The 27,591-nt window shown below is 39.8% G+C and overlaps 3 protein-coding genes and 1 long non-coding RNA gene across 6 annotated transcripts; 1 reads left to right on the top strand and 3 right to left on the bottom strand.

Moving 5' to 3' along the window:
• Window positions 1–1,373: 1,373 nt before the first annotated feature.
• usp18 (ubiquitin specific peptidase 18) lies at window positions 1,374–11,718 on the bottom strand. The gene is made up of 11 exons (XM_053650458.1): window positions 11,488–11,718; window positions 10,910–10,964; window positions 9,474–9,570; window positions 7,510–7,646; window positions 7,279–7,358; window positions 6,857–6,991; window positions 5,483–5,578; window positions 5,247–5,399; window positions 5,022–5,150; window positions 4,041–4,090; window positions 1,374–3,910 (listed from the first exon to the last, which is right to left on the bottom strand). Exons 2-11 carry the CDS (start codon window positions 10,962–10,964, stop codon window positions 3,838–3,840), a joined length of 1,005 nt encoding a protein of 334 aa, XP_053506433.1. The 5' UTR covers window positions 11,488–11,718; the 3' UTR covers window positions 1,374–3,837.
• Window positions 11,719–12,183: 465 nt separating this feature from the next.
• Window positions 12,184–18,558, top strand: LOC128623412 (uncharacterized). 3 transcript variants are annotated; one of them, XR_008388576.1, is made up of 4 exons: window positions 13,218–13,331; window positions 13,908–13,985; window positions 15,790–15,954; window positions 18,433–18,558. It is a non-coding gene; the product is annotated as an uncharacterized LOC128623412 (long non-coding RNA). The 3 variants fall into 3 exon arrangements; XR_008388575.1 differs by lacking the exons at window positions 13,218–13,331; window positions 13,908–13,985 and adding an exon at window positions 12,184–12,615; XR_008388574.1 differs by lacking the exon at window positions 13,218–13,331 and having other exon boundaries at window positions 13,614–13,985.
• Window positions 14,327–22,550, bottom strand: pex26 (peroxisomal biogenesis factor 26). Its single transcript, XM_053650459.1, has 5 exons — window positions 22,107–22,550; window positions 19,825–19,971; window positions 18,400–18,722; window positions 16,802–16,948; window positions 14,327–15,910 (listed from the first exon to the last, which is right to left on the bottom strand). The coding sequence occupies exons 1-5, from the start codon at window positions 22,319–22,321 to the stop codon at window positions 15,813–15,815; spliced, it is 930 nt and encodes a 309-aa protein (XP_053506434.1). The 5' UTR covers window positions 22,322–22,550; the 3' UTR covers window positions 14,327–15,812.
• A 670-nt stretch (window positions 22,551–23,220) lies between these two features.
• rhno1 (RAD9-HUS1-RAD1 interacting nuclear orphan 1) lies at window positions 23,221–27,533 on the bottom strand. The gene is made up of 2 exons (XM_053650120.1): window positions 27,357–27,533; window positions 23,221–24,649 (listed from the first exon to the last, which is right to left on the bottom strand). Exons 1-2 carry the CDS (start codon window positions 27,531–27,533, stop codon window positions 23,942–23,944), a joined length of 885 nt encoding a protein of 294 aa, XP_053506095.1. The 3' UTR covers window positions 23,221–23,941.
• Window positions 27,534–27,591: the final 58 nt, after the last annotated feature.

Genomic DNA, 27,591 nt, shown 5'->3' with positions numbered 1-27,591 from the left:
TCAGTCAGAATAACTTGGGTTATGATTAATATATCCTAGTAATTAGCAGAATTCATGATTCTAGCAAACTTCCCAATGCAGCAGTGATCCAGTGTTTTGTTGACGTCTTTTCCTTGTATGCGATGCCCATTTACGCCTTAGTGTTCGTGATCAAAATTCTATTGTCATTGTGTTTAATGTCTATTTTTGGTCTATTCTTTTGCGCATCCTCTCTTAATTCTCGAGTAGACTATACACACAAGAGAAATGAAAAATCGGCGTATTGTGTTGGAATGGGTGCACGTCAAATGAGTTCAGGAGAAGGTGCGCCATGCTCACAGTTGTACCTAACTGTGAAGGTCTTTAAGGGATATATATATCTTTTTTTTTTATCTTCCTCCTGGGCTCTTTTGTTCGCTTGTTCACTCTCTCACGCTCTTTTTTTCCCCTGTCACCCTCTCTTTCTTTCTCTGCACAATAGGTTATCATTCCTCAAGTTCCAGTCTAGTGACACCATTAAAAAGTGCATTTAGCAGCCTAGTTAAACTTTCACCTGAAGCGCATACAGTTGTTTGACCCCCCCGTCAATCACCCAACACTTTAAGATACAAAACACTCTCGCGCCGTTGTCAGTGCTTTACACTGCAGGTGATCACAGTCGAGTCGGTGTGAACGGTTTGGAAAAGTGTTTCGAAAAAAAAACAACAACAACAAAGAAATGTGCAACCGGAGCCGTGGTCGTGCAGACCTCAGTGCAGAGGAGACATGTCTGTACAGAAGTGTCAGCTCTGCAGCGGCAGGTATAAACTGCACCCGTCGTATCTGCCTTATGAAGACGTACCTTATGAAGGGTAACCCTTCATAGATTAGTTTGATCACAAAGCTTTTCCTTTAGCCTTGTGAGTGGACAGACCAGGAAAAAAAAAACACCCCTTCTAATGATATACACGCAGAACTGCTGCAGAAGGACGAAATGGGAATAGAATTCTCAGCCACAGCTGCTGGATGTGCACAATTCCTGTTCCTAGAAAACATGGTAAATATGCTGCTCTTGGCTCAAAAGTGAGAGAGAGAGAGAGACAGAGAGAGAGAGAGAGAGAGAGAGAGAGAGCTCCAAATTCCTGGGGACCAGAATAGGCCAAGAGCAAAGGAGAGTGTGTGTATGTTTTAATTCAGATCACTGTTAGCAGTGCTGTGAGGCTGTGACATGTACAGCAGAGATACTAGGACACAGGTACCGTTGTCCTTGTTGGACTCTCGTTAAAGAAGAACTCATTATCAAACGCTTTTGAGAGTACCTTGTCAAAACGACGAAGCGAGAAACACTATCCGCTTCCTTTGGGGAGTAGCTAACATAGTATTACAGTACATCACATCACGTGTAAGTACACAGTCATGACATTTCTCACGGGAGTAGCCTTAAGCTTTGCTAGGTGACAGTTTTAATCATGACCCAGATGCATGCATGCAGAAAGAGAACTGTTTCCTGTTCACAAGCATTACATAACTGCAGAGGTGGGGAAAGCTTAGCTCAGCAGCTATTAAGCCAAGCCTGACACATATGTGTGCTAAAATGGGGGCATTTAGCAAAGAAACGTCATGTAGCTCATGAGAACAAAATCAAGACAGGCCACAATGAGGATGCAAGATATATTTTTAGTAATGTACATACAAGTTACCATACAAGCATTACAAAACAGGATGAATGCAAGCACTTAGTACGTCAATATTGTGGATTTCTTTCATCTCACTGTTATTTATATCACTATATATAATATATATATCACAGAGTGCTTTTAGTTTTGAGCAAAGACAACCAGAAAGTTTTAGACTGCAGCCATTTAAAAGAGCATTAATGCAATAATAATAATAATGATTAGTTCAATATGGGCCGATATGTTCTAATACACACTATATGGCCAAAAGTATGTGGACACCTGACCATCACACCCATATAACACGGAACAGTATGCGAGACAAGTGCAACCCAATAAATACGCAGGACAATAGATACACCGAACATGGACTGTAAGCTATTGTGTAATGTAGCAGCAGCAATACTGGCAGCAAGAACAAGTTCCATAATGCCTCTGTGCATAAAGCGAGCTCCATGAAGACATGTTCATGTCAGAGTGGAAGAACTCGAGTGTATTGCACAGACCTCTGACCTCAAGCCCACTGAACACCTTTGGGATGAACCTCACCCAACATCAGTACCTGATCTCACTAATGCTCTTGTAGCTGAATGATCACAAATCCCCACAGTCACACTCCAAAATCTCGTGGAAAGCCTTCCCAGAAGAGTGGAGCGCATTATAACAGGAAAGAGGGAATAAATCTGTAATGGGATGTTCAACAAGCACATATGGCTGTGATGATCAGGTGTCCACACACACCAATTATATAATAACTATATGACAAATTTCCACAAGTACTAACTGACTACAGAGTAAACGTTTTGGCACGGATGCTCTCCGAGCTAAATGGCTGCAGTAGTAATCGTGGCTTTAGTCTCAGTTATTTTGTTTTCATAACGACCGGCAGACAGATGGCCTATCTATAGATCAAAAGGAAATGTATGCACTTCAGACAAGAAGAGGCTCGCAGTGTTCAACATGTTGACATTTAGCTGAATGTCTTGTGAGGTGAAGTGCACACAGCCAAGCGAACAGTTAAGCAGCACTGCATAAGGGTGAGAAAGAAAAAAAAAAAAACAAGAACAGAAGAAAGTATTCTGAAAGGTCCAGCTCTGACGGAAATAGATCTTGAATCATTACCACACCTTCGTTTGATGGGGAACATGCAAGTGTGCTTACATAAGATGAAACCTTTTGAACTCCGGCATACTTTAAATAAAACAGGAAATAATACTACTTCTTTTTTTTTTTTTTTTAATTGAATGAAATGTTGAACCGTATAACAACATTAGTATTACTAAACTGAGTTTTGTGCCTTCATCTTTCATTGGTTGCCCTGCGATGGACTCATGTCCCATCCAGAGTACTGTATTCCCATCTTATTACCAGTGTTCCCGGGAATGGCTCCGGCTCCACCGTGACCCTGACCAAACGTTAAACGCTTACCGGAGATGTATGAATGAATCCTGTTAACCCATGTATTTCTATCATTCCTCCTCAGTTTAATGTAGAACATTTATTCATTTACGTACACGTTTAGTCTAAATTGGTTTATATCCATGTTAGGAAATGCTTGTACAACTTCAATTCCAAAAAAGCTGGGACAGTGTGTAAAATGTAAATAAAAACAGAATGCAAAGATTTGTAAATCTCATGAACCCATATGTAATGCACGATAGAACATAGAAAACATATCAAATGTTTAAACTGAGGAATTGGGGTTATAGTGTTTTGTTTTTTTTTCTTCTCTAGCTGCTTCCTTGCTTAATTCTATCTGTCCTGTGCTCTCAGGTTGTATGGGGTCTCACTGCAGCATGCATTACGACACACATCACTCTGGACTGAAAGTTCACTGACACCTTGTGGACAGAAGAAGCCAATATAGTGGACTGAAGAAGTCAGGTTTTATTTATTTAATTATTATAATATATATATATATATTTTTTTTTTTACAGAAAATTTTATTAAATATATATCATATACATTTTACTTTGTGTGCCCTTTTGATAGATATCAAAGAATCATTAATGTGAGACTGATACATAAATACTCCCAAGAAAAAATGATTTCCTACGATGATTAATGCTACCGACACCAAATGTCTTACACGCTATAAACATTATTTCTATATCATATCCCATGCACAATATCGCTAGTACAATCTAATTCGTCTATAGTGTAGCCCTTTACTTAATTTCATGTAGTTTGATTTAAAGACGCTTTAACTTCTTCGTAGGGATTCCTGGGCTGCCTCTGAGCTCAGTGTCCTGTACAGCAGCATATAAGCAGTACCGCTGAAACATCACAAAAAAATTATTTAAAAAAAATTACTACTAAAAAAGGATAAATCTGTAAACACTGTGAATGTGAATGACATAATCGTGCCCATTATAGAGGTACTGTTAACAGAAATTTCCAGCATACCTGAACCGTCCTTGCCCTCCATACGTTTCTTGAACCGTCTCCCAGCAGACCTACAAACAGCATAAACAAATTATGTTCCAGATGTTAAAGCTTCAGTGCTATACACTCACTGACAACTTTAATAAGAACACCTGTACCCCGGCTCATTCATGCAGCAGGTTCTGAGATGCTTTTCTGCTCACCACGGTTGTAATGAGTGTAAAAAAAAGTATTTAATTTGATGTATTTTGTGGATTTTCTCCCTAATTTCATCCCATCCATTAGGCAACTCTTCCCTATCACATGACAGCGACCAACCAGGGACGGCGAAGGCTATCATATAATACTGCTGCTCATGCAGCGTCATGTGGGGGTGTAACCCACTCAGAGGAAAGTGCTGTTCCGCACACATGAGCTCACAGATGCAAATGAGATGGCTAGTGTCGCTATGCTTGATAGGGGAGAGAGAGTATGCCATCTGATAACATGGCCAGTTTTGTTCTCTTGTGCTGCATCCCAGTTCGCTTACTTATACTATTCACTAATAGTACGTACTCTTTTTGTGATGAAAATGTACAAATTTTTGAGTGTAGAGCCAATGAGTATACAAGTACTAGGACATACCAACTCGTCATGTAACGGAAGAGAACGTTGTTGCCTAGTTACACGTACGATCGCTGTAAACAAAACTCTAGAGATTGCTGTGTGAGAAATTCCCAGGAGATCAGCCGTTTCTGAAATACTCACACTGGTACCAGCAACCATGCCACGATCAGAGTCACTCAGATCACTTATTTTCTCCTCTTTTTGATGTTTGATGTGAACGTGTAACTGACGCTCTTGACCTGTATCGGCATGATTCCACGCACTGATTGGCTGCCACATGCTTGGCTGATTTGATAACTGCATGAATGAGCAATTCCTAATAAAGTAGTCAGTGAGTGTAAATAGCAGTATTTAAATACATTGCTACCAGGTTAATTCAAATTGAACTTGTCTCACTTGTGTCACGTCGCTGTCATCAACATAACACCACTTGCTTTCCTTGGAATAGATGTATGCCGTGTAGTGCCCCGTCATGGCCGTCCCAGAATGAACTATGACTGCATATAGTCTGTACCTGCTCTCCGACTATGAAAAGACAGGCAACATTTATACGATTGTAATACAGAGCTGAAGGTATTTTCAACCTTTAATCCACGAGATAAACGACTTTGCAAACTTTACCGCTTTGGAACGTTCCTCAGGTAACATTTCAGCCATATTAATAGTTTCAGGGAAACTGACTTTGGTGTTCAGCTTTTTGGTAAAGTCTCTGTTGCTTCTGAACCTCTTTAGGTGAATGCATAGGATAGATGGCAGTGAAACAAGCTTCTGCCCCTATGAAACAAACAATAAAAATCACAACAACAACAACAACAACAACAACAAGAATCATCATCATCATCATCAAATTGTAAGACCTGGTCAGTTGGCGTCTTCCTTTCACATTTGACACAGTAAAAAGCTTCACTGCCTTCCAACTTCTGCGACTCAAAAAACATTTTTAAACAGTCCTCCTGGGAAAGAAAATAGCATTAACTTAATGAGCGCTGAGGAGTTTGTATGCTAATGAGTCAGCTGTACAAGTAAAGTAACATGGATACAGTATAGAGTACAGAAGCTTTTGCTTCCAAATGTGGGGAAGTCAGATGCACAAATCTGAACATTTTTTTTTGTATTTAAAGGAAAACTCTACCCTGAAAACGTGTTTAAAACGTTGACATATTTGTGGTGCGTTTAGCGATTCTGGTGCTAATTTGTTGCTTGGTGCTATATTTTCATTATTCCTGTGAGAAGATGGCGGGTGTCTGGGGCTGGCTAGGGAGGTTACAATGGTGTTTAATAATAGGAAAAAATGTAGTGATTCCAAACACAAGTTTGTGCTCAGAAAAAAAAAAAATCTTTTCTCTCACTCGCATTTTCAAGCAATGTTCAATATCATATTAATGAGAAATCCAGTGTAGCGGAGACAGAAAACGTTTGACACAAAGTTCCTGAACGCAATGACACAGTTACGCTGGAGTACAGCACAGACTCAACTATGCTTGGCTATTTCACTATCTATAAAATTATAAGTGGGGCACAGTGGCTTAGTGGCTAGCATGTTTGCCTCACACCTCTGAGGTTCGAATCCTGCCTCCACCCTGTGTGTTTGTGTGTGTGGAGTTTCCCCATGCTTTGAGAGTTTCCTCTGGGTACCCCAGTTTCCTCCCCCAGTCCAAAGACAAGTTGTAGGTTGATTGGCATTTCCAAATCGTCTGTAGTGTGTGCCAACCCTGCAATGGGTTGGCACCCCATCCTTGTGCCCCAAGTTCCCCGGGATAGGCTCCGGGCTCTCCCGCAACCCTGATAAGCGGTCTAGAAAATGGATGGGATTCACGAAACAATAAGCACGATGCCGTTGATGGCACTATTAGCACGAAAACTAAAGCTTCAGAGCTTTATCTGTTTGAACAATGTGTACAGAGGTGAGAGAACAGGATAGACTAAAGTACTAAAGCATCGCTCCCTTTAGGTAGAGTTGCTTGATGTAAGAGTTAAATTCCAACGCCGCCACTATCAGCAAGTAGTTGAACGGCATTGTGGGTAATGTAGTCTTCATTGTGGGCGAGATAGAATAGTATGTAGTTAGTTGGTTTGGAAGTTGGAAGAAGAAGTTTCTTAGCTGCATTTGTGAGAAAATCTGGCCGACGCATTTGTGATAAAAATTGCTTTCTGTTTGTTTGAGAGTCGAGTTTTCCTTTGCAAAGCAAAAAAAATTCTTTTCTTTTTTTTAAGAATCAAGCTTTCCTCACCAAGGTGTTCTCGCCGTCATGCAGATGTAGTGGCAAGCGGAGGAAGAAGGTGGGGACACGGTGTACGTTCTCACATTCTAAACACCGAGACCGTCCTTCCACCTCGATCTTGTAAAGATTTGTGATCTCTGCAGCCTGCAACAAAATGCGACAAAAAAATACAATCCAGTCTCTCCATCATACGCAAGCCTCTGCTCTGTGGGAGTTCCTAGAACACAATCATGCCCATGACATCATTAAGATCTTTCAAATCCACCCATAATAACACTTCTAGATGAATTATGGTCTGAATTACAGTATGTCATAATAGGTAGGACATTTTGGATTCGTGCCATAAACACACTCATATGTGTTTATGCCTTATCTATTTTCTAATAGTCCTTTTTTAAAGCACAGCATGAAGAATTCAATTCTGAACCCACAATTTGCTGGTCAGACATCTGCTTCTGAATGAGGTTTAGGATGGCGTGGAAGACTTCATCAGCGTCATGTTGTGTTAACCCTAAAGCAAAACACTTTATTCAGAAACTATTAATCAAGATTACAAGTCTAAATGTCCAGGACATGTTTTTAAACAATTATTATTCAGCTACGATGGTAATGATTCTGACTGTCGACCTTTATTATTTGTGGAAATATGACAGATTGCATACAGCAAATGTGGTTATGGTGAAGACACTCCAGAAAACGCTGATGAGGACTGGCCTGCCTATGATCCTTCATGGCTTCTAATGCTCTTTTGAGCTCCAGGGGAACATTGTAGACATCGGATTCCTTAGACGGCTGCCATCTAAATGCAAAAACATCAGCCTATCTAAAAACATTTGTACTTCTATCTTACAAATACAGTTGAGGCCAAATGTTTACAGACGAATGGCTTGCAAAAGTACGCAACCCCCCTGGAATTGATCAGATTTGTCGGAATAACAAATGAAAAAATACATACAGTATATTCCTCTTGTCAGTTTTTATCGCTAATTCACATTCTCTTACTGTGGATTTTCAGTCCAAATGAATTACTGGGCAGCAAGTATTTCAACCCCAAGATTCCAGAAGCTCCAGATGAAAGATATGGTCTTAATAAGCACACGATTAACATAAAGTTGGTGTTCACCTGTGGAATATTAAAAATGGATCCCATTTTCTGAACAAAAACCACCTCAGTTGAACAGTCCTTAATGAGAAGGTCAGTCTGAAGGAAAGGAGTGAAAATGAAGACTAAGGAGCATTCTAAGGAAGTTGAAGATAAGGTAATTTAATTTCATAACTTAGGAATTGGGTGTAAAATTATATTTGAGGTTAGATACAATCAGAAGTGAGGATGTGGAAGCTGCATCACACCACCTGAGCACTACCTAGACAGGGAGGTCCAGCCCAAACACAAGACAGAGACTGGTGAGGGACGCCACAGTGAGGCCAACAGTTACTCTGAAGGAGTTACAGCGTACAGTAGCTGAGAGTGGAGAGAAAGTTCACCAGACAACCATTTCAAGAGCTGTGAATAACTGAGGATGGTTATATGGGAGGATGGCTAGAAAGAAACCATTGCTTAAGAAGAACCTTATGAAAGTATGAGACCCAGTGAGGAAGTGGTTATTTGGTGTTATGAGACCAAGATCGAGATACTGTAAGTTTCAAATACTGTTTCGAGATAATGTAAGTTTCAAAGCATTATCCATCCATCCATCTTCTACCGCTTACTCCTTTTCAGGGTCACGGGGAACCTGGAGCCTATCCCAGGGAGCATGGGGCACAAGGCGGGGTACACCCTGGACAGGGTGCCAATCCATCGCAGGGCACAATCACACACACATTCATACACTACGGACACTTTAGACACGCCAATCAGCCTACCATGCATGTCTTTGGACTGGGGGAGGAAACCGGAGTACCTCAATTAACACCAGTTAACCTGTATAATAAAATATGGTGGTGGTAGCATCATGCTCTGATGATGCTTTTTTTTATCCTTAAAACTTGGGCCTCTTTGCAAAATTGAAAGGAGAATGGATGGAGCAAAATACAGGGGGATATTCCAAGAGAACTTGCTCTACTTTTTAAGCTTGGGAAAAACTTCACCTTTCAGCAAGACACTGGTCCCAAACACAATATGTAGGAGTGGTTAAAAACAAAAAGGCACTGTCTCTAAAGGTAGGCTCTTTTACAGCCACAGGTGCACTCGGAGTTCACTCATGAATTGTTTTGCGCTGTGAGAAACTGCGATTGAATATCTTTAGCTTAGATATATGTAAATTCTTGGCCTCAACTGTAAATGTACCTGGAATTTGAATATCTTTATTTATAATATTTTTATTTGTGTCTTGCAAGGTAGAATTAGCATTTGCATTTATATTTAGTGCATATAATTATGTTCATTTACAGCATTTGTCAATATTTATCATTATTATTATTATTAAATGTGTCATTATTTACATTTCTAAAGAAATTCGTTTGATTATAGTATTCATTCTTTTTACATTAGTAATAATGACTAATTATTACTAATGTAATAGTAATAATTTTAATACCTGTTTTAAATTTTAATAATTTTAATAATTATGTAATAGTAGTAATTTTAATACCTGAGTATTAAAACTCAGGTGACATCATGTCTTACCTGCTGAGCACCTCCTGTAATTCTGTAGTGGCTGCAAAAGACTGCAGTAAAGCATTTATACAGCAGGAGAGACTGCAGTTCGAAAGCCCTCTCACACCTGCAAGTACGAGAGATTGCATGGCATGTACATTTAAACACAATTCATGCATGTTTACTCTGTCCTCGTTATTAAGAGATTCACTGGTGTATATATAAATGCAGAATATTAAACAAATTCTTCCTCCACTATAAAGTGCAATTCGGAGGCAACATAAAGTGGATATAATTAAAAAAAACTCTACACACCCCTGTTAAAATGGAAGCTTTTTGCAATGTAAAAAATTAAACCAAGGTACATAAAGCATGTTGGATTTTTTTTCCACCTTTAATGTGAAATAGCAAACCAACAAAATTCAAATAAAAGACAAATTGCTTTAAAAAAACAAATTCCTTTTCTTTTTAAAAAAAAGAAAAAAAAGAAACGTTTTAGGAATAAAAAGAAAAATGTAAAAAAAAAATCAAATAAAGGTCAGCCATTTCTGTAGGATCATTTTTATTAATTGTTAAATTTTTTTAATTTTTTAAAAAAAATACATTTCCTTGGTTTCATCCAACTGCCGAAGCCATGGTCCACAAAGAGCTTACAAAGCATGTCCAGGATTTCACTGTCAAAATTTAAGCGGTACAAAAGAATCTACAATTCCCATGAGACAGCAATCTTTTTGTATTCTTCACATGTCTGTGAAGTCAATCATGTGGTGTTATGGTCTGACAAGACCCAGGTAGAACATTTTGGGCATAATTCTAAAAGAAATGTTTGGCGCAAAAACAAGACGGCTTATTAACTAAAGAACACCATGCTCACTATGAAGCTATATCATGCTATGAGGCTGCTTTTCTTCAGCTGGGACTGGAGCTCTTGTAAAGGAACCATAGATAGCTCCAAAAATCCATCTATTTTGGCACAAAACCTGCAGGCCTCTGTTAGACAGCCGAGGATGAAGAAAAATGACTTTCCAGCACGATAACAACCCAAAGGACAAATCCAAGTCAACAAAGGAATGGCTTCAGAGGAAGAAGACACATTTTTGGAATGGTCCAATCAGAGTCCAAATCTAAATCCGACTGAAAACCTTTGGAATGACTTGAAGAGGGCTGTGCACAGGCAAGATCCCCTCGCAATTTGATAGATCTGGAGCATTTTTGCAAGGAAAAATGGAGTGTTTTAAGTAGTTTTTTCTTCTTTTTTTCACACTAAAACGATTCTATTTGTTTTTACCGCTAGAACTTTCTGTGAAAAAGATCTGATTCGGTTTATCTTGGTTTCGTTTTTTACATCGCACAAACCTGCAGATTTAACAGGGGTGACTTTTTATATCCACTATATATATGTGTGTGTGTGTGTGTGTGTGTGTGTGTGAGAGAGAGAGAGAGAGAGAGAGAGAGAGAGAACTCACTGAAGTCTCTATTCATGTTGCACAAACGAAATCTTGTAGACCAAGCCATTCCCATCTAAAAACAAAACCAAACATTAAGTAGGAAGTTGCAACTGGACGACAGAGGCAGTGTTGAGAGGAGTTTATTTGATGAACCTAGCAACTGTATTGTTACAGATAGTTAAAGGAGTCATAACATGTTTAAAAACCCATGATATGACTCCTTTAAAATATACAAAATGTGCTATCATTTGTGGTTTTAATTGATTTTATTGATATTTATTAATCACTGAAATAGGAAAAAAACAAAACAAAACAAAACAAATCACAAATCACAATGAATTAAAGCATTATCATTCAGCATTATTTATTTATTTCAGGGCTCGAAGTAGCTATTAGAATGATTAAAAAGCAGAGAACTTTCTGAATGCACAGTTTCTCTGTGATGTGTCTGAATCTAGTTGTGTCTGACTTTGTCGACTCTCTAAAACATTTAGCAATAGGCTGTAGCTTTAGCATAAACACCTTCAGGATGACAACGAACAAATTAGTCTGTTTATAACCTTATTAAACAAAAAGGTGTGAAATGAAACACTGACCTGCAGTGAAGCTTTAATGCTCTTCAGACAAACTGGTGATACACTGAATTTGACTCCGAGTGAATCTTCAGCAGAAACGAAACTGATTCACTTTCACTTTCATTTCATTCACTCATACGTTTCTGCTCTAGGCGGAGCAACAACCTGTCCGAAATGTCTCTAAAACCTGGTGTCCTCCTGCAAGTCTAGTGACTACGTTTACATGGACAGCAGTAATCTAATTATTGACCTTAATCTGGGTAAGATAATAATGTGATTAAGCTGTGTACATGTCTGTAATACACGTCCATAATGCGACTAAAACAGGAGTACTCCACCTGTATTAATTCGATTAGAGCTTAATTCGAGTATGACCTTAATTAGATTAAGGTAAGTAAAAATTGCTGTTTACATGGTAGTTTCTTAATCAAAGTATGGTCTTAATCTGGTTAAGAGTGGATTATTGACTACGTTTACATGGACAGAAGTAATCTAATTATTGACCTTAATCTGAGTAAGATAATAATGTGATTAAGGTGTTTACATGAGTGAGTCGCTTTTAGAACACTCCTGTCATGTTCCTGTTTTACATGTTATAGAACGTAATTAGATTAACAGCCCGCGTCATTACGTCACCGCGCCACGCCGTCCGACGTCCCTCCAGAATTTCACGTATCGACATACAGTTGGTCTTCGTTTTGGTACCGTATACAGTTTTGGGTGTTTTTATTAAATTTTTTTACGAACGCTTTAAGTGCGGTTAATTATTTGTCATGCTTTACGTGCTAATAGACGACTGCTTGAAGCCGTATAAACAACTGCTTGAAGCGGTGGGTGTGTCCCAAATCGCATAGTTACCGTCTGTATAGTAGCCGAGATACATGTATTTGTCCCCACTACAGACCTATATTAGGAAAGTATGCGATTTGGGACGCAGCCGAACTCTCTTGTTCGCCGTAAAACGTAAAACTGCCGTGTGTGATCGTGTCCTGTCGCAAAATGCGGTGAAAACTCCCACACGACGTTCATAATGTGATTAAGGTGTTTACATGTCACGACTACACGTCCATAATGCGACTAAAACAGGAGTACTCCACCTGTCTTAATTAGATTAGAGCGTACTTCGATTATGACCTTGATTAAATTAAGGTAAGTAAAAATTGCTGTTTACATGCTAGTTTCTTAATTAGAGTATGGTCTTAATCGGATTAAGAGTGGATTATTGTTGTCCATGTAAACACAGCTACGGAGCAGTGTCTCTATAACCACATGACGAGTTCCACACACTATATAGACATTTCTGAGAATATAGTGGGTTATTATTTTGTATCCATGCTTTGCCGTCCTCACGTGCGTTGCTAGTGTCAAAACCAAACCATGGTGCCTCTTTGTGTAATACATACAAACATACCGAGGATATGAAAAGTCTACACACCCCTTTAAAATGGCCCTTCAAACCATTCCGCAGGTTTTCAATGGGATTTAAAGCTGGACTCTGACTGGACCGTTCCAAATCGTCCAGCCGTTCCTTTCTTGAACTGGATTTGTGCTTTGGGTCGTTCCCGTGCTGGAAGATTTTCATCTTCAAGTGTCTAACAAGAGACCTGCAGGTCTTGTGCCAAAATAGATTGGTATTTGGAGCTATTCATGATTCTCTGCTTCAGTCCCAGCTGAAGAGAAGCAGCCCCATAGCGCGATGCTACCACCACCATGCTTCACAGTGACGAGTATGGTGTTCTTTAGGTAATACGCTGTCTTGTTTTAGCACCCAACATATCTTTTAGAATTATGCCCAAAAAGTTCTACCATGGTCTCATCAAACCTGTCGTGGAAATTAGACAACGCTCGCGACTCGTCCTCTGAAGGTAAAAAAAGGTTTATTACAGAAAGATGGTTAATACAGGAGAGAATAAAGCAGGATAGTATAATGAGAGTGCTCTGAAGCGCTTGTACTAAACCACTACTATAGATATGAAACGCAGAGCATGACATAATTCTGTGTACCGATAAGAAGCGGTTCGAGGCAGTTCAAACAGGCTTTGTTTTAGGATCTTGGAAGATGTTTAGACGAACCTTGAACAGAAGAACATGTTTGTGTGTCTGTAAGCAGATAAACATTCTGTACTGATCTCAGTGACATGACATGGCCTTCTTAGGCGTTATCCTCACGTGAGAGTGAAACAGAACAAGAACAAACTTATTACAAAGTAAAAATGAGTAATTTCCCTCATAGACCGTAACACATTAACCACATGGTTTGGTTGATTTAGTCAGGCTTGGATGAATTTTTTGCTGTTGTTGTTTTTTTTTTATAAGAAAGGGCTTCGGTGCAGTCAACCTACCTTATAGCCCAGACATATGTAGAATACAAGAGATTGCTGTTGGTGTCTTGGCAGCCTCTCTGATAAGTTTTCTTCTTGTCCTTTTATAAATTTTGGCAGGACATCCTGTTCTTGGTGAGGTCACTGTGGTGCTCCATTTTCTCCTCTTGTTGACGATGGCCTTCACGGTGTTCCATGGTACATCTAATGTTTTGGAAATTCTTTCGTACCCTTCTCCTGATCAAAACCCTATCAAAGCTCTTTGGCTTTAGCAGTCAGATGAAAGCAGAAGATGAACTCAAGAAATCGTACAGAAACAGCTGACCTTTATTTGGGGTTAATCAGAATCACTGCGTTGATGAGAACTGTATGATGATTACTTTTCAACATGAGTTTGAATGTGATTGGTTCATTCTGAACACAGTCATACGCCCCATTATGAAAAGGGTGTGCATTCTTATGTAACCAGGTTATTATAATTTTTTTCTTTCTTTAGTCCTCCCCTAAAACATTAGGTTTTTTTTTTTTTTTAATTTGAATTTGGTTGTGTGCTATATCATATTAAAAGGTGGAAAAAGATCTGACATGGTTTATCTTGCGGTGCGTCTCAATCAGCTCCCTAGTCCAGTAGTCAGGGCACTGATCGGGGAGTCGGCCATTTTAAGGGCTGTCTCAATCGCAAAATCCTTCTAGTGCACTGGAATGTTTGTTCTGTTAAAAAAAATCCCACAACACACTGCAAAAACCAGGAAGCATCAATGTTCACCATGTTCCCTTACTGGAAATGATGGAATATTTTCCGCAGCCTTTCAGCTTGAAAGAAAATTTGGCAACTTCTGTCTACCAATGTAAGTAGCTTGTAATTGTAGGTCTCAAATGGTTAATTACGTTAGCGATTTTTAACTATATTTGACGTTCTGATGTTTGTTTGAGTCTAATGATTTTTTTTAAATCCACTAGCTAGCCTACGATCCTGCTTCACGTACCATGACACAAACACGTGCTTAAGCTAACAAATTTGTGTGACATATTTAACATTATTTTTGTTAAACATCTTTCATTTTTGATGACGATTAACAACGTATCTAGTCATGTCGCTGGAAATCGAGTCCAGTGTCCCAATGTGTAATGAGCCAGGGTCCCTACCAGTGCCCCAACTTGTGTACATGATATACTGATTCACAACCTACGGAGCTTTTTGGGACACACCCTTGGTTTTATTTATCTTTACATCACAAAAATCTGCTGTATAGACTATTTACATCCACTGTAATTCCAAACACGGCCTCGGCATACAGCAGTGAGAGGTCCCACGGATGTTGTCTGAATTTGTACTGTACCGTTCCCACATTGGTAGCACCCTATGGCTTCCCCACCACCTACATCAAAGTTTAACTTCTGCTGACATACAGGATCTGTAAGCTCTAGATCACTTCATTGTTATTAAGTAACAAGAGATGTTCAACACCCTGAATCTCAAATATGGTAAAATCGCAAGCACTTCACTTAGTGTACACGCTCAGGGAAAGGGATATTAAATTGTGCTTTTCCTTGTCACTGGGGCACTTTCCTTGTACCTTTAGTTTCCAGTTCGGTTTAATTTCTACGAGGTAAAATGTACGTAGCATACCTTATGATTTATAATGATAAATCATAAGTTAAGGCAATTAATTGGACCTCAAGTCCAATTAACTGTTGTACCTTAAATTAGCTTTTCGAACGATGCACTACATGCTTTGCAGGTAAAGGACACACTAGAAGCGCTTTGAGTGTACCACGCCAGGGACAATGAAAGGTACAGTTTAGCCTTATTTTCCTGAGAGTGCATGCGTTACAAACACGGGTAAGAACAGCTCTCATTAAACCAGTGAAAAGTGATGACTTCTCATGAGCCTTTCTGTGCAAGCAGTCCCAAGCACACACATCAGCGTTGTGTTAATCATGACCAACTGCTTGCAGTGTTTTCATCATCGTTAGTTGTTGTTTTTTTTTTTCCCTACAGCTTATTGTGCACAGATGGATTTCTCAAGAAGAAGCCCTGTAGTACGGTCCAAACATGGCGTTCCACATCTGCTGCCAGAGTCCGTACAGCCGAAGGATCCACGGATAAGCTGAAGGCAAAGCTGTGGATTAAAGGGTGTATGCTTTTTAAACCCAAGACACCAAGGTATGCTTCAAAGAATATACTATGTACGCAGGGAGTTTCATTTTTTAAGGTGGTAAAACAGGATATCAGCTAAATATGAACATCAAAACACAGTAATAATAATAATAATAATATAAAACAATCCTGAAATGAGTTCTACCTTTGGAAATATTATCACACGACAAATACTTTATACTTATTGGACCTGATTTATCAACGAATGTATTTGTAAATCATTTATAGGAACATATAAATAAACCATTCGCATCCTACGAGAGCTCCTGAGACTGTTCAACCTTGATGGTTCAGCTTCAGATCGTATATCTGGCATGATTTACTGCAAATTTACATCGCGATTATGCTGCCAAGTTTGATTACAAGTCTCGTTCAGTTAAAAAGAAATAAGTAAATAAATTAGGAGCAAACAGGATCGATTTTTTAAATACTATAAAGCATTGTCATTTTTCCTCATTTAAAAGGAGTTTTTATGTCTGGTCTATTCCCCTGAAAGTCCTCTCGTTCTCTCTCTTTCTTTCTCCCACGCAGTAGCATTTATTTCTTCTAAATAAATATGTCGTATTTGAGCTTACGGTCTTGACTTGCATCAAAGCCAGGCTTTGACCACTGAAAAGATTTTGATGGAAATGGATGATTTATAGAATCCTCAGCGTCACCATGTAAACGTCTGGACTAATCTTCATCAGTTCATTCTGGCATGCTCAACTAAGACACGATGATGATAAATGATCGTTTTTTCAAATATTTATCGGCTGCTGTTCCTCGTGCCTTACGCCGGAGCAAGCCGAGATTGACGTGCACGTTATCTACAGCCACAATTTAGATTAGTCTTTTAGGATGGTCTCCTCACCTGGGTCCATACGTATGAGCAGCAGGTACAGCAGGAATAAAAGAACAGCGGTTCTGTGAATAAAGCGTGGCCAGGCAGTGACACCTGCCAGAGACAGTCCTCTGTACAACAACCTCATAACAGCATTCAACTTCCGGACCATCGACCCTGAAACAACATGGGGTAATGCCATTAAAATAATCTGGAATGAGATGTTCATAAAGCACATATGGGTGTGATGGTCAGGTGTCCACAAACTTTTGGCCGTATAGTGCATCTTTCCATTAGCTACTGAATATTATGAATTAGGATGTAAATAAGTAATAAGTCAGGATTAGAGTTAATAAGCTTCATGGACAAAACATTTTTACTCTATTAAAAGGTAATTCCACAGCGGTTGCACCATTTAGACATTTTTTTTTTTCCCTTTCTTCCATTTTTCAACATTGAATCTAACAAATCACGAGTGTGTTGACCCATCTCGGGTAAGAATGACGTTTTCTACAAGGTGTCTTCTCTGACACTGGCTGCATTTTGCTGTTAGATTTACGTTTACATTTACAGCATTTGGCAAATGCCCAGGAACAGCTCTGAAGTCTCGATCAATAAATACATCCCGATACTGGTTCGCGGACTAAGAATACCATCAGTCTAAAAACTCTGTTGGGAGGTAATATAATATAGATAAAATATAATATAATATAGATAAGAGGCTTTTTTTTAAGCACTGAAATACCAAATACACAAACTGTGGTTAACTAGCAACCATGCTGATGGCATGAGGACGTCTTCCTTAAAACTGAAACTGGTTAACAGGTCTGTACATTCAACCTGCCCTCATCAGGCACGGGTACAAAATCATTAAAAAAAAAAAAACTGAAAAGAAATGGAGAGATCTTCTCATGATCTTCAGGAAATTCAAATGCTTTAAAGTGATCTAAAAGCTCGTGCGGTCCAAAACAAGGACAAAATGAGCAATGCGTTCAAAATTTACAGTCTCTCTCTACCACCGGTACGGATCAGCAGTTTGGATGACATCATTCTGCACTTCAGCTTCTCATCAGATTTTCTATCCAATCGAACGCTCTCTAGAATCTGAAGTGTCCCGCCCACGACGTTCTAAAAATCCATGGTACTAACTGTCAAGTACGGCTTAGCCCGATCTGTGAGGTAAGCTAAACGCTATTGGCTGTTTAAAAAGGGGAGGAGATACTCGATATGTCCTGCCCCGACTTCCTGTTTCAGTGGAAATTACATCAACACATCGAATAGCGCATAGCGCCGCATGTTTAGAGGCACTTCACGGGTGACTTTAACATGTGGAATATCCCAAATATTTCATACGGGTGAATTTGTTCAGGTAACACGGCTGAGGAAATATTGCAGGACATTTTTCATAACCTATATATGGAGGAGTCATGGAAATGCTGTTCTATGTGTTTTGGAGAAGTGATTTATCTCAAATATGCACATAGGTTACTGTAAAGGACACTTTACCCATGTTACATTTGTATTTCACTCACGTATTTATAAACGTAAGATCAATGAGACGAGAATGACGTTAAGCCGTAGCGTGGAATCACCCTCGCTGTTATTTAATACTACAAAACAAACAGTACCTTGAGGTTTAACTTTTTTTTCTGCCTCCACAGGGACGGGTTCAGGCCTTGGATATGAATGGTTCATCTTTTTAGCGTCATGATTCTCGAGTATAGTAAGCGCGGTCTGTCTCTGATCCTCAGTAAAGGCGACCTGTCCCACATCATCCTTCAGCAGCTCCTTGGCCTGTGCGGTTTGGCCCAGCGGCAGAAGAACATGCAGGATGTAGAGCTCGGCCACGCTGCTGTAACCCGACAGGCTCGTGTTAGAGGAGCAGCGCAGCCAAGTTCGCACCGCCTCCTGCACCGCTGCCTGCTCTGCCACCTTGGTGTAGAGAAGAATGCTGTGAATGTAGACGGAACAGCTGTTGAACATGTTGGCCGCTGCTGTGTGGCAGAGCTATATTAAAGGGGTCATATGATGATTTTAAAAAATGCATTATTTTGTTTATTGGGTGTAATAGAATAGGTTAATATGCATTAATGTTAAAAAAAAAAAACAAACATTATTTTTCACATACTGTACATTATTACAGTACCGCAATTCCCCTACTCTGTCCGAGTTCTGGTTCCTCCAAAGCCCCTCCTTCCAAAAAGCCCAGAGTGTTCTGATTGGCCAGCTGACTCACTGCACTGTGATTGGCCAAAAACCTCAAGTGTGTCTCGGAAATGTAACTTTCCATAATCACGAGCTTCACCTTCCAAGGCTTCTAAAGCAATTATAAACACGGTTAATAATGTCGTGGGTTTTACCGTATCAGTTCGAGCCCGAGTCAGATTCTGATAATGCGGATGCTCGAGCAGATCGATCAGAACCAACTTTCCAAGCACGACCTGAGCAGAACGTTTCACAGTGGTAAGTTTTTATTTCGTAGCTCTCTTACCTTTCAGATACGATGTTATAGCGGTTTAAATTTGTCTTCACTGCTACAACTTTATGTCCTGAAGTGCCAACATAAAATACAGTTTTAAAAATATTTAATGAATGAAAATCTTTACAATTATGGCGACGTTATGCTGATATTTCAAACTGTCACGTAGACGTTTGCGGAAGAAATATCAGGACTTCGCTCGAGGCGTTTTAGGCGGGTCCGGAGCAGTGTTCTCTATTAGACAGAATAAATCCCTTTGTGGGAGACTATGAGCTTTGTAACTTTGCAGATCTTACACATACACAAACAGATAGATTACACACTACAAGAAAAGGAAAACATTAAAAAGCATCGTATGACCCCTTTAATCACAACAGACTGGGACATCTGACCAATCACAGCAGAGTACGCTCTCTGAAAGGAGGAGTTTATAATGAATCATTTAGAACGAATCATTTGACACTGGGGAAAAATTGTTAATGCTGTTAGTTAAATTAGGAGCACATTAAAGTATTTTTTGACCTCGGATGCATGTAAATCCCTCATGTGTAATGCGTCAGGTAGACATCTTTACCACATCTGCATGATCTTTGCAGGAATTTGCTCTGTTTCGCCATAATGCTGCAAAACCCAAGTCAGCACGTCATGCCACCGGTTTAACTCGGCCAGAGCTTGAATTCCAACTATGCACAGCGCCGCTTTCAACTCTCCGTGCCTGGAACTATGAAAACACACATCGAATTAGAAATTCCAAAAAACATTTCTACTAAAGAAATCAGGGGCTATTATACAGTTGTGGCGGTGTAAACTTTGGAACAGGATGATCGGTGTCAATTGTGGGCATAAATAAGCATTCAAACTAAATTTTTAATCATTTTCGATTGTCTACTAGGAACATGATTACAATTTTTGCTTAATGAATCGTGATAGTAATTGTGGCAATATCTCTCTGGTAATGCTGCATTTAAACACCATCTTGTCCACTAATTATGGTCTAATTGACTAAAGCAGACTATTCAATTAACTCTACTATGCCTTAATATATAGAATACCGAGTAGTTATGAATTGGGATTTGATTTATGATAAAGGGTGTAACATGAATCAAGCACCAGATAAGTAAGATGATAATAAAATAAGAAAAATGATCAGATATAGACACAAGCATAGTTACTGTTACCTACCCAAGGTTCATTCTTTTCTCATAACAGCATGTCCTGAAGTGTTTTATTCCTCTTATACCACAGCAATATGCTATTTATTAAAATGAATTAACACCAGGTTGAACTTATATTGATTCATTTTTACACTATACGGCATAAAGTATGTGGACACCTGACCATCACACCCATCTGTGGTTCTTCCCCAAACTGTTGTCACAAAATTGGAAGCACACAATTGTATAGAAAGTCTTTGTATGCTGTAATGTTACAATTTCCCTTCACTGGAACTAAGAGACTCAAACGTGTTCCAGCATCACAACGTCCCTGTACACAAAGCGAGCTCCATGAAGACATGGTGTGTGAAGGTTGGACTGGAAGAACTCCAGTGTCCTGTGCAGAACCCTGACCTCAACCCCACTGAACCCCTTTGGGATGAACTGGAATGAAGACCGACTGCACCCCAGACCTCCTCAGTACCTGATCTCACTAATACTCTTGTAGCTGAATGATCACAAATCCCCACAGTCACGCTCCAAAATCTAGTGGAAAGCCTTCCCAGAAGAGCGGAGCGCATTATAACAGTGAAAGAGGGGAATAAATCTGGAATGGGATGTTCACCAAGCACATATGGATGTGAAGGTCAGGTGTCCACATACTTTTGATCAGATATAGTGTACATGTAATATGGAACGTCCACGAAACAGGTTAGTTCCTTCACCATGAATTAATACAAAAAAACCTGTTTTAAACTCGAAGCACAAAGTTTCCTCTGCTGAAGACTTTCCTGTGGTGGAAAACCTAAAATAACAGATTTACCCCAGCGTGTTATAAACGCTGGGGTAAACACTGGAGACTCATTCCAAATATACGTCTAAATAAACATCTCTAGGGTTCATCATAATGTTGACGTTTTCATTTGTTGCATAACAGAAAAGAATTTGAAATAACTTTGTGGTTACGCGGAGCAACTGCCATACAGGAACGATACCGTAGTACGTACCTTGCTGGGGAAAAACAAACCAAAAACAACAGAAACCCTCATAGAATTTGTAATGGTTTTAATTGTAATGGAAACTGTAATGATCTCCTGTGGGATACTGATAGCCTAATTTGTTGCCATTAAGGACCAATAACGGTTTTAATGGTTAGCTGATGGTCCGTCCATCCATCCATCCAGCTTATCCTTTTCAGGGTCATGGGTCACCTGGAGCCTATCCCAGGGAGCATCAGGCACAAGGCAGGGTACACCCTGGACAGGGCACAATCACATACACATTCACACACCCGTTCATACACTACGGACATGCCAATCAGCCTACCATGCATGTCTTTGACAAACTCCGCACACATGGGAATCGAACCCCCAACCCTGGAGGTGTGAGGCGAACGTGCTAACCACTAAGCCACCTTAGATGATGGTTTGTAATGGTATTTGTAGTGGAAACCATTAGAATTTCTGTTATAATTTCTATTGCCGCCCCAGCAGGTTATTAGATGGAGTGCATGGATATAAACCTTGTCAATGGTAAACATATAAACAACATCTGACCAATCAGAACCGACAATTCAACATAGATACATAGATAGACAGATAGATAGATAGACAGGTAGATAGACAGATAGATAGGTAGACAGATAGATAGATAGATAGATAGACAGACAGACAGACATATGTACTGCTTGCAGTTCACCCACCTGTGTTGTTCCTGCTCATCAGCATTAGCTAAACTCTCCAGTCCGCCCTCACATGCAGCGAGTGCAGCGGGGAAATCCTTCCGGATGATGAAGAGGTCGATGGCGGAGTCCAGCAGTCCTGAGCCGTGTGGCAGTGAGAAACACAGGGCAGGACTGCCGAGGCGAGCTGGAGCTGAACAACCTCTCTGCATGGCCGATTCATCCCGAAACACCATCGGAAGTGTTTAATAAAGCGTCAGAGTTACTGTAAAGCTACAGTGTGTGTGTCCTGTATGTTTACTAACTGCTGCGTGGGCTTTAATCCTCCTCAGTAAGCACTTGTTCCCTACAGAGGGACACTACATCCACTACATCCACTACGACAGCGTGGCTTCTACACCCTATCTAGTGTACTACACATAAGCACAAGGTGCTATTTGTTGTTCCGTCTTATTGCCTCCTACTGCTTCCGGTTCGCAGGAATTGTGGGAAAATACCAGACAAGTTAAAGTACCCTTATTACTTCGACAAGATTATAATCAATTTTTTTTTTTTTTTTTTAATGAAAAAACAATTTACTCCAAGTACTACTACTACACCACCAACAAAAACTACTATTACTGATATATTATAACATAGTATAATACTATAGCTATATATATATATATATATATATATATATATATATATATATATATATATATATATATATATATATATAGCATAATTAAACAGGGGTCCCAAAAGTCTTTATATTATATATATATATATATATATATATATATATATATATATACACACATACACACACACGACACTGTTGACAAACTTATTAACAAATTCAAAAAGACTGGAAGTGATGCGGACCGACCGAGAGGAAGTGAACGTCCATGAGGATCCATTGACGAAGACACGACCGATGAGGTGCTGGCGAACATAATGCCCCTGTGTATTGAGAGTTTTGGGACACCCTGTAATAGAAGAAGAAGTAGAAGAAATCAGTCCGTACAGGATTTCGCCGAGTTATTTTTTTGGTGATCGTTGCAACCAAAAATGCTTGATTTTGCCGCGCCTTTTTTCAAAAAGAATTTTTTTTTTTTCGGAAAACTACTTGAATTGGCGAGATTGCAATTGCACAAAAGTGTCTTTCGCAGTGACGTTTGCTGGTAAATGAGACCTTATAGCTGTACTCATGTTCAACACGTGAATCGACGGGGGTTTTGGCTGAATGCGTGCTGTGATGACGTCACAAGACGCACCTTGGACTAAATCTGCGGAAAATCAGCGGTAATTTTGAAAAAAAATCACAAGCTCTGGCGAATATCGCAGAGTTTCCTCGATTTTGCGAGAATCTTGGACGGACTAAGAAATAGACAATAAAAATGACTGCTTACACAGACTGGTCTATTTAGCAAAACAAAGACTCGAGCATATTTCATCACATTTCAAGTCTCATTTTTTTTTTCCTTGAAACAAATATAGAGCACACAATAATCATACATTATATGATATGTTTTATTAGTTGTGTTCTCATTTCCAGAACATTCGCCTGTGTTGCATTATTTATTCACACAGCTGAACTGACTCGTGTTTAAATCGTTCATGACTGAAATCAACTTTCTCGAAGAAACTTCAGTGCACTTCATAAAGGATGTACAGTGCTGATACACACAAAAAAAAGGAGGGAAAAAAAAGCATTTCATACATTTCATCCAAGAAGCTATTTTCAAACTTCAAACCCATGAATTAAACATTCTCTCTCTCTTTAAAAAAAAAAAAAAAATTACATTCATGCATGTCAGTCCATCATACAGTATGGCGAAATAAACAAAAAAGACCCCCCCCCCGTTTCCAATTTACACAACATCTGGCCAGTGATTGCTGATCATAGCTTCTGTGTCAAGGAGTTGACCTCGCTCTGTGAGTAATCTCCTCAGCTTTTTCCTCCTCCTCCAGGTCACTTTCAAGCCATACTCACTCTCTGGTGTGTCTCTCACTAACAAGTTTTCAGTTTGTGGAGGAGTTCTCGGTTGATTCGGGGAAAAGAGGAGGCTGAGAACCGAAGACGAAGCAGGGTGCTCACGGCGTGGCATTTCTGGAGTCTGTATGTGAGGAGGAGTGAGAACGCTGCTAGTTTCAGGAGTGGATGTACGTGCTGTAACAGAGCTTGGAGGAGTTCTCGGTTTCCCAGCTGCAGAACCAATGTGTTTGGCTCCTGATGTACTCGCGTTGTTCCCCCTCGTGTTTAGAGAATTCGGCCTCGGCGTATCGTCACGGCCGACTAGAGAAACGGTTCCGTCACCGTGACTTTGAGGAGGTCTTATTTCTGGAGGATCCCCAACATGTGACCGAGCGCTCTCTTTACCGAGACCTCTGCGACATCTCGGTGGAACCGAGTTACTCGTGTCGAACAACAAACTAGGGTATTTGCAGACAGTTGATCTTCTAACTTGAGTCAAATGTGATGCTGTGGTTAAGCTGCTTGCGGGGAGATGGTTCTTCTTCTTCCTTTGTCCACGACATCTGACTGCTGTATCTTCCAGCGAGGTAAACTGAGAACACACCTACGGCGGATAAAACCATATTCCATGAAACCATCTTGTGTAATCTTTTTTAGACTTCTAAAATCACTACAATCTCTCATGTATTTACATTTCCTGAACGCAAACCAAAACAGAATGTTGTTTACATAATGTACGTATAAAGAAACCATTAACTGTCCCTCATTGGTTCGTGCAGCTAAGGATTTGGGGCTGCACTTACATCGTGGGCCTTCTTGATGCATGATTCGGATATTTTGACTCAGACATGATCGTCTGTGCCGTCTGTTTACTTATGAATGAATAAAAAAAATATCCAGTTCCTGTATTTACATCATTCCTACGCCAATAAGCACGAAGCTGAAAACAGCAACTTTTCACCAGTAGTTATCACCATGGGAGAAAGGACAATTATCCTTCCTATGCTATGACTGAGAAATGTCCTCGTAGACAGCCCTGTATCTGTAATGATTATACCCCTTCCCCACAGATCAAGAAGAAGACAGTTTATTCATATAGACTCCATTAACCACCCTTCATTATTTACACTTGCGGCATTTGTCAGACGCCGTTATTCAGAGCGATGCATTTATACAACGGAGCAGTTGAGGGTTAAGGGCCTTGCTCAAGGGCGCAACAGTGGCAGCTTGGCAAGTACTGGGATTTGAACTCACAACCTTCAGTAGACCAGTGTCTTAACTGCTGAGCTACCACTGCCCTTATTTAAATGACGAATATTGGCCAAGACTACAGTACAATGACAATAACTTCAAAATTAACAGGAAAAAACTCACACGTTTTTACAGAAGTCAAATAAAATAATCAGATATCTGACCTCATATGAATGTGCCCCATATTGGATGTCACAAAAATCTGATCTGTCAGAAGTCAGCAAAAAATCTACATTTTTTTTGGAAATGCAAATGCAGTCTCGGTGACACCACAAACCATTTCTTGAGTCTTTACAATGTGATGTGGCTTTAAACTTTACACATTGTGGAGACCAAACCATAGAGCTATGGTTTATGAAGAGCATCAGGGTCAGTGTTGCCAACTTAAGCTGTGTTTCCACAGCAGGAACTTTCCCCAGAAACTAGGCACTTTTGGAGGTACTCTGTGTTTCCACCGCAAAGACCAGGGTCTAAATCAAGTTCCGGGTAAAATATTTTCCCCTCGGAAAGTCCCTACTCGGGAGGTGGCACTTTTTTTTTTAAAATTCAGGAATTTTGGGGGGGTGGGACTTGAGCATTGAACATGCTGACACTGACTGTTCCAGTGGCTTTTTGACCGCAGGCTTATGACGGTCTTGAATTCCATACGGCTCTCCTGCTCACATCGCAGGATCTCTAAACCCACCATCAGTGTGTAACGCCCGACTGAGTTGCGCTTGCGACTGATTAACTATCACTACTGTTCCCAATGACCAATCACTGATCACCACTGTTTGTCCCACCCTCACATTTCTTCATTATTTATTAGCCAAGTTTCCAGCCAAATTTAACTTATGCAAAAAATTGGAATATCGCATAATTTGCGAATAAAGCATCGTTTTCCATCCAACGTGTTCAAGAGAACAAAATTGTCACTTTTGGGGAAACTGGCACAAAGTATCAAGACAAATGGAAGCTGTTGAAACTGCGGAAGCCACTGTGTCCCCCTCCCCACAATATAATAAATTACTTGTGCTTCAGAGCACTCAGACAAAACGCTATCACAAACCTCATGTTTTCTTGCGATCGGAGGCGGATGCCTGATATATGGGAAGGGAATCATGTGAGACGGTTCTGGGAGGTAATTATACCAAATCATTTTGATGACCGACATCAAACGCTCAGGCGTTTCAGAATGACAAAAACATTTGAGGTGCTGTGCAAAGAGATTGGCCCGCTGTTTAGTCCAGTTATGCGGACCCATCGTGACCCGGTTCTGACAGAAAAACGCATTGCCATTGTGCTGTACAAGTCAGCATGCGCTGAATATCCAATCACATCAGCCAATTATCCAATCGCGTCAGCCAATTATCAAACCTCGTCAGCCAATTATCCAACCGCATCAGCCAATTATCCAATCACATCAGCCAATTATCCAATCACCCAATCACATCAGCCAATTATCCAATCGCATCAGCCAATTATCCAACCACATGATTTGTTGATTCAAAGTCAAATAACTTTTTTGATGTGCGTTGACGAATTTATTCAGTAAATGTTTTTCCATCATAATTTGTCTTCTTATCGAATAAAAAAAAAAATCTGCCTCAATTGAGCAGATAAGTTTTTTATGCGTATTTTTAGAGATTTTATTTGCATCTGGTGTTTCCATCCGGCGTTTTATTATATTTTTTTTGCGACATCCCAAAACAAGCGAATGGAAACGTAGCTATTTTAAACTCGGTTCTTAGAGACATTCACAAGTAAAAGTGAAAAAACAAACAAACAAAAAAACACCCTTTTTTTCACAAACCACTCACTGGCACTCCGTCTGTATTATTAAGAGAAAGTATAGTAGTTTTAGTTCACCAAACAATTTCAACAATTATTTTAATCATCTCTTGTATTATATTCTAAGCGGAAATCAATCTTCATGTACCCTGATCTGTAATTTAAAATGTCACTGATCCTGGTGAATAATTAACAAACAAACGAGTCTATGACGTCATCAGGAGACTTTTTGAGCGTGCTACAGGGAAAGCGTTAATTCCCCCTGAAAAGAGTTACAATGGTCCAATTACCCAAGAAGGAACTGGGACGCCTTGCCGTGATGGCTCTGATACAAAGGACCTCGGATTAATCGCGCTTCGTAACTGTGATCCATAGTCGTGTCGGGATCCACTTCTGGGTTGTTCTACAAACAGCAGCTGAGATTTGTGTGGATTCAGCAGTCTCCTTTTCCGCGTAGCGCGAGGCATCAAACTTCATCATCGCCCTGTTTCCAAAAAGGGAACAAAACAGCGCGCGACGTTAACG

Source organism: Ictalurus furcatus, chromosome 19 (genome assembly GCF_023375685.1).
Source record: "Ictalurus furcatus strain D&B chromosome 19, Billie_1.0, whole genome shotgun sequence".
Lineage (NCBI taxonomy): Eukaryota > Metazoa > Chordata > Actinopteri > Siluriformes > Ictaluridae > Ictalurus > Ictalurus furcatus.
The sequence above is the reverse complement of the archived record's forward strand: the minus strand, read 5'-3'. Positions and strand labels throughout refer to the sequence as shown.

Bases quoted from the DNA above. Each gene is read 5' to 3' on its own strand.
- usp18 (XM_053650458.1), bottom strand. From the start codon at position 10,964: ATGGGAATGGCTTGGTCTACAAGATTTCGTTTGTGCAACATGAATAGA. The intron at 6,992-7,278 runs GTGGGTTCAGAA...ATTTTGTTGCAG, and splicing joins AGATGTCTGACCAGCAAATT to GCTGCAGAGATCACAAATCT. The intron at 5,151-5,246 runs GTAAAGTTTGCA...GTCTTTTCATAG, and splicing joins CTGAGGAACGTTCCAAAGCG to TCGGAGAGCAGGTACAGACT.
- pex26 (XM_053650459.1), bottom strand. From the start codon at position 22,321: ATGGTGTTTCGGGATGAATCGGCCATGCAGAGAGGTTGTTCAGCTCCA. The intron at 16,949-18,399 runs GTACTGTTTGTT...ATGTTGTTTCAG, and splicing joins AAAAAAAGTTAAACCTCAAG to GGTCGATGGTCCGGAAGTTG. The intron at 15,911-16,801 runs GTGAGGAGACCA...TTTAATCCACAG, and splicing joins GCTCATACGTATGGACCCAG to CTTTGCCTTCAGCTTATCCG.
- rhno1 (XM_053650120.1), bottom strand. From the start codon at position 27,533: ATGCCTCGCGCTACGCGGAAAAGGAGACTGCTGAATCCACACAAATCT. The intron at 24,650-27,356 runs GTAATTGGACCA...TATCCGCCGTAG, and splicing joins GCGTCCCAGTTCCTTCTTGG to GTGTGTTCTCAGTTTACCTC.